The sequence below is a fragment of the Homalodisca vitripennis genome, chromosome 2, assembly GCF_021130785.1.
Source record: "Homalodisca vitripennis isolate AUS2020 chromosome 2, UT_GWSS_2.1, whole genome shotgun sequence".
In the NCBI taxonomy this organism is placed as follows: Eukaryota; Metazoa; Arthropoda; class Insecta; order Hemiptera; family Cicadellidae; genus Homalodisca; species Homalodisca vitripennis.
In genome coordinates, this window is record NC_060208.1 from 81,470,776 (window position 1) to 81,482,482 (window position 11,707).

The 11,707-nt window shown below is 32.2% G+C and overlaps 1 protein-coding gene across 1 annotated transcript; it reads right to left on the reverse strand.

The window, feature by feature from the left end:
* Positions 1–1,996: 1,996 nt before the first annotated feature.
* LOC124356287 (astacin-like metalloprotease toxin 2) lies at positions 1,997–11,539 on the reverse strand. The gene is made up of 6 exons (XM_046807469.1): positions 11,378–11,539; positions 7,323–7,433; positions 6,533–6,668; positions 4,848–5,062; positions 3,107–3,234; positions 1,997–2,284 (listed from the first exon to the last, which is right to left on the reverse strand). Exons 1-6 carry the CDS (start codon positions 11,451–11,453, stop codon positions 2,048–2,050), a joined length of 903 nt encoding a protein of 300 aa, XP_046663425.1. The 5' UTR covers positions 11,454–11,539; the 3' UTR covers positions 1,997–2,047.
* Positions 11,540–11,707: the final 168 nt, after the last annotated feature.

An 11,707-nucleotide genomic window follows, 5' to 3' on the forward strand; every position in this document is an offset into this window, starting at 1 on the left:
ACCACCTTATTCAATATAATTTCAACTCAAGGGCATGTTTTCCATGATTTATACATAATATAGTTTGCATCTAATCTTTCTTAATTTTGAAATAGACCTATAAGGTAAATGTTAATATTATATATAGAAGCATATCTTTATTTATGTGAATTATGATTATTCTATAGATTTTGTGGAACAATTGTAAGTTATTTCAATATTTAATGTTTGCTTCCTTCATAATTTATTAGTGTACCAGTTATGTTTTCCTCAATATAGTAAAGACTGATATATGAACCGCTGTAGACATTCATGTATAATGTAATCTGGGATAATTTATAATCCACACGTACCAGAATGGGTATGGATTATGTATGAATGTAATTAGTATTAATACTTTAAAATTATTAGTAAAGTATTATTAAAGTATTAGTATTAATACTTTAAAATAAAATATTTTTCATTTTACTTCATGTTAATAAATTATTTTCACTCACATTACTGTTCTGGTATTGAACACTTTTGAAAACTTTATACGGCTGTCATCTTGAAATCTTTCATATTGTAAAAATGTAAAAGAACTCACGGTTTTGACAAAACGGTTCGAACAGTCTAAAATATTTTTAGTTTTACTCTACAATGCTCAATATTTTTAGACCATATTTTTTATAACGGGCACTATCTTTAAATTTTAATGTAATCTAAATATATACAGCAAAAAAGATTATTTTGTACTAAAAGCTACAAAAAATTTAATATTGCATCTAAATTGAGTAGGAGCTAGTATTACTTTAAAATGTTGACTACTAAACCCTGTTCAGTATTTGTTCTATTTATTATTTAAATAATATGGAGACTCCACTCATATTATTCTGTTTACTTGACTTTTAGGAGTCTCTTTCTATGTTTGTGGTAAAGTTCTGAATGGTAGTAACACTGACTGGAGTAAATGGTAAATGGTTGTTAACTGAAGAACAACGAAACCTCTGTCAAGTCCAGAACGATATCTTGATGCTTTCTCACTGAGTGAATGGGAACAAAATGTTCAGAGCTACGTCTCATATTAGTGCACGTAGAGCAGGCAAGGAGTTTGTACCTGGCATTTTGGGAACAATACGTGAAAATCGTGATTACTATCTATTCTGATTGCCTTTCAGTTGAGAGGCCTACTTTGGCAGATAACTCGCTTATGATCTTACGAGTTTAAGTGTCGTATTAGGCACCTCTAAGAACAAGTAAGAAGAATATCCAATCAGGACAGTGTCCTCTTCTTTTGTATGAATTTCTAAAGTGAACTATGGAAACTTGAAAGAATAGAGGCATGTTTTAATCAAAGCGTGACTAATGATAAGATAGGAAATGCTCAAAATTGCGGGAAAATAACTGTTGTACAGAATAATCTTGAAGAATATATAATACAACATATATCCTACAAATTGCACACTGAAGTAAACCAGATGAATAAATTGCTGGGAACGCCATTACTGGAATTTGTATTCATTACAATCCCTAGTATTTACTTTCATTTAACATAAGCTGCGTTGATGGTTTTGAAAAAGGATAAGAAGCCGATTACATGAATAACTTTCATTATATCATACACTTTTACTATAGTTTGATAACTTAAATATTTTGACGTGTGTGTGTGTGTTTTACGATGACTGACTTAGTAGACGCACTCGTAAGAATAAAATTAATAAGTACTGTATATAAAAAAGAACACAAAGTATCAAACGGCTGCTTGATATAAAATGAGCTGTATTATATTATTATCAAATAAAAGAAACAATATACTTAAACCGCACTGTGAGCCATAACAAAAATGTTTGAAATTTAAATATGTTAGAAGATATTGAGAATGTTATGTTCACTCAAAAGAATGTGGATCAAAGTTGTTTTAGACTGAATACACACACAGTCCGAGCTAATGCAATCCCTATACGGACTCAGCCGCAGGGACCAGTCCATTGTTTAACAATAGTTCAAATTAGACAGGAAGTAATTCACAACAAAGTGATTCACGGGAGAAGAACGGTTCCACGTTTATTTCGCAAGTTGCAGGAGAAGTTTACATTTCTTCGTATAAACTCACGTCTTCAGTGAAGACTGGGACTGGTCCCTCGGGTCGCTTGGTGTACGTCGGACCTTGACGAAAACATAGCGGTTGTTGTACGGCGAAGTTGTAGAATCCATTACAAGAATTGTGTTCTTCGCAATAGCTTCTCCGTCCACAGTACAGATGATTCAGCTTATGTATATCTAGCACCGAGAGCGTGGCGTCAACTCGACCAAGTTTCCGTATAGACTGCACAGAAATAAGACAGCGATTGAATAGATAATTCAGTAGCTATCATTTGAAGTTTTGTAAGTTTGTATTACTATCAATAAAAATAATATAAAAATCTAGAAATATTTCATCTCTAACATTCTCTAAATTAGTAACAATCCTTAAAACCAGTAACTACTAAAATACAAGGAAGTAAACATCCCGAGTGTGTTAGCAACATTCTGTCTTAGAATACTACATAATAAGAACTGTTTTATATATATACGAGTATATATACAATAATAACAGTACATATAATAATAGTTATGTGTGTTATGTATAACTTCTATAAATAAACTTTATAAACTGTTAAAAACAATACTTTTACCAAGTATAAATGGTCTTATATAACCTAAGTAAACATAGAGCAAATATAAGACACTTTTCTTTTAAGCTTGTTCTTTGTCGTATGTATAGTAAAATCTTCGCCACCAACATTAAAGTAATATTAAAGTGCAACTGGACCGTACATAGAACAAGTAATCTAAAATAAAGAATTAATAAAAAATGCATTGAAAGAAAATTAAAATTCATATTAGAAATGTGAATATGATGGGAAATTAGTTAATAACAAATTCCAAACTAATAAAATGTATTATCGTATGTATTATTATCGTTATGTATTAAGATATTTTTTATTAAGTCATTGTCAGAAGGGTGTTGTGTGTGATGGTTATGAATAACGCGCGAGTGTTAAGCTATTAAATAACATCTTTCACTAAACATGTGATTATTACCTGAAGGAATGAGACCGCAAGGTAAGATATAAAGGGATGGCGTACATTTCAAGTAGTTACTTACATCTGCGTGGTAATGGAATAATCTGAGGTTTGCTGGAACGTAGTGCATTATGCTATCCACATCGTAAGGGAAACCAGAGGGAAATCTTTTTCCGGGTATTCTTCTGAAGTTTTTCCTTTTGGCATTCACTGAAACAATCTTAGCAGTAATTAACCACCGTAAACATTACGTTTTTAATGCATGAATAAAAAGGTTTTTCCTGCATAACTACAATAAATTAATATGCATGAAAAGTCAAAATAAATATTTCGTTCCCAATGAATTCCCCTTAGTTAAATTTTCCTACTAGTAGTAAATGGCGGTAAATTGTATACCGATGTTAGCTCCTAGAACAATATTTTCAGGGATATTACAAAACTATCTGTGTAGTGTGTGTATCATATCAGTTCTAATTACATCAAGGGTAAGAAGAGCAGTAATCCAGAGGTATTTCAAAATGATTTTTTTTGTAATTATAAGGTTTAAGGCTATAATATGTCCAGTGGTAGACTACGTTAAATTGACAACACTGGTCATACCAACGCAATTTGTTTTCCGGGATAGTCATGTAAAATCTTGGATTCTGACTATTTAGGGAAAATGTGGTTGGCAGTTCCACAGAAATTTCTTATATTATGCTAGTACACTGTTTATCTTGGCTCCAGATCATATACTTTTCTTATCGTTCTAAAAATACAGTCAGTAAACTTGACTTTCCTTTTTAATTTTAAACATATAATCTTTTGAAAAGCAAGTAAAATCTTGTAAAGTAAACATTTGTTTTAAAATATTTACAATGTATAAACTTTGAATGTATGTAATAAGGTGACTGGAATGTCTTTCGCTGAAACGGGAAGAATAAATTAATTATGATGATGGGATAAGTTTAGACGTTTACAAAAATTGTTAGATCAACAGTTTTTTAATGAAAATATTTTTTTAAGACTGCCGTAACAAAAAGAAGGTAGACAATAATATGCAAGAAACGACGGCAAATCCTTACATGCGATAAAAATTGAGGAACACAAAACCTCAGGAGAACTGCAGTAAATCGACATAATACGAGACATTTTTCAGTTTTGAGAGTATTACATAAGAATTACGTTGTGGCTTCAAAATCTACTTCGGTCAAAAAGTGGCTACTTCCGGCTCTTGTAATCTAATTCCGATTGAAGTATTTCCAGTGCCACAGCCGAGTTTGCCTTGTCGTCCCGAAAATATACATACATACGGCTTATTACGGTCTAGAAGGATGTCGTATCTACTTCTTTTTTAGTTCCGGTGTAAACGGGAAATTCTTATTAAGTATATGCAGCTTTAAAAAATAATCGTTTATAAGACTTTTTATAATATTTATTTTAGAAAAAAATAGAAAATGGAGGCTAGCGGCTAAACGAGACATTCTTTAACCTAAATATGTTTATAACATGTTTTATTTGAAATAATAGTATCAGTCACAGAAATTTGTGTCACCCTATTGTAAACACCCTGTAAGTATGTTGCAAAAGTTTAACTTTTAAAAATATTATTACCATTATTTTTTTAGTAATATAATTTTTAATTCTTAAGTTTTTTCTTTCCACAAAAACATTAAATGGCATTAGAACAGTCTAATTAGCAATGGTATATTATATACGTGTACTATGTGGAAGGTATCTGAAGACTAGTATATACAAACAAAGCGTGTATATACACTTAAACTCCCGTGATTTTGGTTCCATGTAATACTGACAACCTGCTAGGGTGTGAGAACACTACTCACATAGGAATGGTGATATATAGACGTAACAATCTCTGTCAGGCCTTTGATGTTCGTGAAGAAGGCCCATGGCGTGTCCCATCTCGTGCAGGAGTGTGTTCTCCAGGTCGAGGGGCGCCGGTAGCCGTTCGGCCGCGCAGTAGGTCCCTATCTTGATGAACTGTTGGCCGTTGATTCGGTTCAATAACGAAGAACAAACGGTTGCATTGGGTGAATCCCTAAAACATTGTCTTTTATTATCTTGAACAGATTGACTTAAATAATGTAATTCAAGTCAAGATCGGCTACTTTTTATACATAACAACTCAGTGTTTGAGTTGTGTTGATTTGGATAAGAATTGAATGTGTTTTCATATTATATGAAACAGTGGTTATTTTAGTAAGTACCCACTACCCGAAGAGATCCAGCAAGATCGAAACACGGAGTACCAGTTATACATCAGTTATATCTATGCACAGTTTTCCATTCCGAGCGGAGTCAGTGACTATGGACTAAAGTGGTTCCAAACCATCAATAATAAACCAGTCGGCGTCCAACGCTCAACGTGCTCCCGCAACACAACGAGTACACATCAGCGACTGCCTTTGTGCAGTTACACACGATTGTACTGTACTACACGTGTTGAACCATACATAATCTTCAAGAGAAATATGATGTGACTGTTACCTAAAGCAAGGCCTTCAGTCAGTGAAACTAACTTTGCTAGAGATTCAAGAGCGAACTGTCAGAACCAACGTGTAATACCGTTTCGACATCAGAGACACTTAGCTTAGAATAGAGCTCTTCTAGTATTTAGTTGATACTCCGAAGCCATCTAGTGTAAAAACTAGACAATAGGATGTTCTCTTTATCTCATCAGGTGCACAATTTAGTGCACTAAGATGTTTAGGTATGATCTTAATTCTTTGGGACACAACAGTGTCGACCTTACTGGATCTCGTCAAGTAAGTGTCGATCACAAATTTCAGTGATCCATCTTACTACACGGCTTTCGGATTGAAGAAAGCTTGGCGAAGGCACAAGAAATTGTTCCCTAGATAACTTATCCACCAGAAAACAACATCGCACAATTAACACCAGTGTGCTCCAAAGAATTTTTATTTATTTATTTATATACATTCCAACGTCATAACACTAATTTACGTAGAAGAATACGTTTTAGACGGATAGATTGCAAACTCAATGTGGCTAAAGAAGAAATAGTGACTAAGGAACAAAGTAGCATAACAAAACAAATCATGCATGAAAATCTAACAGGGCTAAACAGAATACTATGATAACAGATAATAGACATTAAAGATAAACATTGATAAAAAAAAAGCAAAAAAGGCAATAACTAGCATCATGACAGAGATAGTAATAGAACAAGTAAATTGATATCAACAGTTGACAAACCAAATTATATGAACAAAGAAAAAGTGGCTATGAATGATGCAAGAAATAGTGAAAATTTCAATACATTAATTGTGTTAATGTAGTTTACTAAATATATGGATATAATTTGTCTTAGATTGTTTTGAAATTTAAAACTTTAGGCTTGCGTATGCAAGTAGGCAAAGATGTCATTTAAAACAATTTTCTATCGATAATTATCAGTCTAAGTAGACATAATACATAGTCTGTTATAATAGATAATGACATTAGAAATGGTCAGTAAGTGCTGTAAGTACAGAGTGAAGTGCCTTACTTGTAGTGAACGAAGGAGATCCAAGACTGTACGTTGTCGTCAAAGCTGTACGGATTGCGTTGTAGCCACTGTACACACGTGTCCAGGCTGTTGAGATATTTGATCACATGGTTGATCGCATGTAACATGTGTGGAGCTGTTGTATACACATTGGTGTAAGTTCACACATTTCAATTATTCAATTTAATTTAAAAAACATTCTTTTAAGAAAAGTAATGTTTTTAGAGTCCTATGCTGTGGTCGAGCATTCACGCTCACATTTAAGTACATTGTTTTTGTTTACCTTTGATCACACTTGACTTAATATTTGGTAAATCACAAAATTCACTTTGGAAATTAGATATTGGTCAGTAAGTTCAGACCTATTGTAACCTGTAATCTGTAATTCAGTTATAACTAGCGTTAATAGTAATAATGTGTCAATGGCCTTGGATAGTGAAATAAATGATTGGACGTTTGCCAATTAATACTTAATTCTTTATGTAGTGCAGTATATAAATAAACATATCAAATCATAATATGTACTGTCTCTTGTCTACATGGAATGTATCATATTGTTATTTTTATTTTCCAAACCAATATAAACATATATATTTTCCAAAAGAATATCACTTTAAAATTTTAAGGTGATCTTCAATAGTGTTTCATTTTCCGATATTTTTCAACAGGTATTTTGTAGCTACTCTTCATATGTACTTCTTTGTATATAAATATTTCTCTATTATTATTTAAATTACGTATTTTTACTAAGCTACTTTAATATTAAGCTTCAAATTAACAAGTGACTTACTAAGATGAGGGTCTAGGTCGTAAAATATCACTCCATAGGGCCAAGATGAGTTTTTAAACCAGGAATAAAAGAAAGTGTCGTCCCATCCAAACGGATTGATCACCTGTTGTGCTGAAACAATCATAAGACAAGAAATCAGATATGAATGTACTCTACTGAGGCCGTTATTACTCACATAGCCTGCTTACTTGTCTTCACTTACGTCCATATCGTGACATTTGTGTCAGTAATGAGTTACATAGACTTTGATTAAGAGGATATGAATGTACTCTACTGAGGCCGTTATTACTTACATAGCCTACTTGTCTTCACTTACGTCCATATCGTGACATTTGTGTCAGTAATGAGTTACAGCATATACTATAAGTAATATAAATAACAATAATCATAATAAGACAATATATATATTTCATATACACATATGAAAACATTATAAACATACATATACACACACATGTATAATAAAAAAACAAGAACCAAAAACATAAATATATCTATAAACATTAACAAAAGAGAGTGTGCAACATTCATAATAATCAACAACATTAATCATGCCTAGCAACTAGCAACCGTGCACAAAACACATCCACGTCCAAACTAAATCCAGCTTATTAGAAATCAATATCATTGCAAGAAGTAATATCGATACGAAAACAATAACAATACGATAACAATAACAACGTGATAACAATAAAAATGTGATAGCAACAACAATAACCATAATAACACAAGAAATAATAAAAACCACAACAACTAACTAAATTATCGGTAATCATTAACAAGAAAACAAACCATGCAACATACAATAACAATCCATTACATAGCAATAATATCGAATAACAACTCTGTAGCAATAACTCAGCAGAAACAGTCACACCCACTCCAAAATAGTCTACCTGTGTGATCCTCTATGTGCACCACTATTTGCAATACTGGCACTGATCACAGTGAGACATCAGTAGTACTACTGATAACATGTGATACTGTGGTCCTTTAAAGGCACCACCAATTGGAAATCTACACAATCAGCACCACTGCTAATGATCACCAGAGAAGTGGAAGTCCTTGATTTATCTTCGGAAATTAGCCTCCGACAAGAAGAAGAAGTCCACCTTTTCAGGCAATAAGTTTCAAAGACGTTGCATCCTGACCATGGCGCTGTTAATGTTAATAGTTTGTTCACAATTTATTATTGTCGATGGAAGATTTGAAAGGATAATAGGAGTTAGACATTTGCCATACAGGTTTGCCATCGGAAATTTCTATGTGTTTAGTGGAAGTGCTGTAGGTTTTAGTATATAACTGAACGTAATATTATACATTTCGTAACATAAAACGATGGTAAATATCCAAAATTACATTATTCTTTCAATTTTAGTGGTTGCCTGAAGATGTCTCTCGACGGGGAAGCAGGAGCGTCTCATAATTATTACTGTGTTACCATTGAAAAGATTATAGGAAATCGTAAATTTTCCATCGTTATATATTACAAAAAATTTTAATAGTGTAAGACTATTTTGTAAAATGTAGCTATGGCAAATATCCGAAACCCTATTATCCTTGCAAATCTTCCTTCGTCAATAACTTAACTTTGAACAAAGAATCATGCGTCAACAATCCAATATCAATGAAAATCCATTTACGTGGCCCGAAAATGTAAAATTGGCTTTCAAATGAATAAGCTCCCTACTGACACTTTGAAAGAACACTTCTAAGATACAAAACTACTCTGTGACCTCCGCTGAAGCATTAAAAATGAGAATTTTGTGAGTATTCCAATAAGCAAGATATCCCAGTTAGCCAAGACAAGTGATTAGTGATTAGTCTCTCAGGCCGCAGTGGAGTCGATCAGTAAACGTGATCTGGAGTGTTGTCGGCGAGTCGGATCGGTCAGTTACTAGATTCTAGATCGCGCAAGGAATTTGGCATGTACAAATAAAAGTACTCAATTAAATACCAAAGTACTTTTATAATGCTGAAGTATATATGTTTGTCTGTGATTAGGGTTTTTACGGACATTGGGAGATATTTTTGACCGACCACGGTATGGATTTAGATTCATATATAAATATTAAAATATCGGCTATGAGGTATGAACTATTACGTATTGTGAACTCGTTAAAGTAATTAGGTCAATATTTAAGTAAGATGTAAGTGAAATTTAAATATCGAGGAACTAATTGAAATTCAATGTGCGAATTGTGTATAAAATGAAAAATGTTAAGCCACATTTTATGATTTTAATCCAATAACAATTTAGAAATGCTAAAGCTAAAGCTAGTAACTTAGTTCCACTACTAAATAGTCTGTATCATAAAGAACATTGAATTATTTCATTTAAAATTAAATTAAACGTAACTCGTCTATTATTTATGGGTTGGAACCGATGGTTTTACAATTACATGGATGTATCCGACAGAGATGATCTCTGAAAAGATGATTATTTTAAGACTTAAATTTATAACGGAATCAACTGAGTCTTCATCACACTGTTCTTAAATCTAAGTAAATTATGTATTGGTCATTGGTGCAGTCAAGGGGATTGTAATCTCCCCCCCTAATACCCTAAAATGACCAAGTATCGAGATTATATATTATATAAGATTATATATTATTATTATTACTATGATAATCTTAGTACTTATGAAAGTAAACTAACTATAATCTTGTATTCTCATGTTGGCTCCAGGGTGTATGAGGTAGAGGCCCAACAACCAACAACAACACCCACTCTGAGTTAAATCCCATTACTAGTATTATGTATTAGGTATTATTTATTATGTATTATGGGTATTATCTATTATGTATTATCTTCTCTCTAAGAAGATGGTGCGTCATCATTGCACCTCTGAGACTAAGCCATGCATAATCTCTCTTCTTGGCCACTTTCACAGCATGAAAATCATAAAACATACGGAACTCCTACTGTAGACCAACAAATGGATTGTAACCTCATATGAGGACCATAATCGGCTTGTGACTTCATTGCCCAAAAATGATTCTGTGCCACAGTCAAACCATCGTTAGATGAAGCCCCAGTCAACATTTCTGAGTTCACCACGAATGATTTTGCCCACAAATGATAATTAAGTTTCACTAGTTTCAAGTAATTCATATTAGTTTTAGTTTTGAATACATTATTACTCGTTGAGCTGTCGTAGGATGAAATATTAAATACTAATTCATTCAAACTCAATTTAAATTAACAAACATTTATTTTAATCTCATCCGTCAATTCAATAGAATGCGTTGATTCAACATATATATTTTTTATTTTCAGCTTATTTTCAAATTATTCATAATGTACATATCTTGCATAAATTTTTCATGCAATTTTACAATGAATATTAATTTGCTCTAAAATTATTGATTTATTAAGAAATACAAAATAAACAATTCTCAGAATAATATTTTTGAATGCATTGGTTTCATCATGTCATGTAAACTTAAAAATATTTGTGGAAAAGATTGTATATACATTTTTATTTGTATTTTATCATCTTTTCCACAAAAGACGTTCTTTATGTGTAAAGTTGACATGTTAATAGAAAATACGTTTTAAAAGACTGTAACAGACAGATGGAAACTAAATACTCCGGGACATATCTTCAACAGGTTTTTGTCCCAAGTTACACTTATTTGTACATGAATAATCATATAAGTGCGTTTCATATAAGCAAAAAACCTTTACTCTATAAGTACACTGTAAGTTCCAACAATACGTCACATCTAAGTACAATCTCTATTCCGAGATAAATACCTAGCTAAGACAACTTGCGGTCATTGACTTGCAATTTGTATGAGATGCAGAATATGTGTCTCGTACATTCCCAAGCGTGGTGGATTATATGTATTTGGCACGCAATCTAAATTTTAAAGAAGTATGAATATTAATATTCAATATATAATAATTAAAACTCAAAATAATGGTATTTATTATGGCGCTCTTGTGGTGTTAGTGGTGAAATATTAATCCAAAATCGTATTATAAATATTGATTATCCATATTGATGAGTTAAATATTTACAATACTTTATATACGTAATACAACTTACCATTTGCTCCCAGTATTGCGATGGGAATATCTGATGTAAAGACATAAATTAAAAGTACTACGGCAAGGATTCTCATATTGTTCTAGTTTACAAGAAACAGCGATTATTAAAGAAACCAGTTTAAAGTGATTAATAACTCGCCTCATTAAGAACAAGTTGTGCACTGAACGCATGCACATTGCACACCGTAAACAAAGTAGTCTTTGTTTATCTTTTATATGGTTTGAAATGAATGATTTAAACTTAGCTTATTCGTATTTAATAGTATGTAAGAAATAATTAATCAGGCGTGTAAAATTATTTCACTTTAGGTTATTATGGCTTTCATCC

Excerpts from the sequence above, each read along its gene's own strand:
- LOC124356287 (XM_046807469.1), bottom strand. The coding sequence starts at position 11,453 with ATGAGAATCCTTGCCGTAGTACTTTTAATTTATGTCTTTACATCAGAT. Across the intron at positions 6,669-7,322 it reads CGACCTAGACCCTCATCTTA|CTCCACACATGTTACATGCG; the intron begins GTAAGTCACTTG and ends TGTATACAACAG. Across the intron at positions 5,063-6,532 it reads ATCTCCTTCGTTCACTACAA|GGATTCACCCAATGCAACCG; the intron begins GTAAGGCACTTC and ends ACAATGTTTTAG.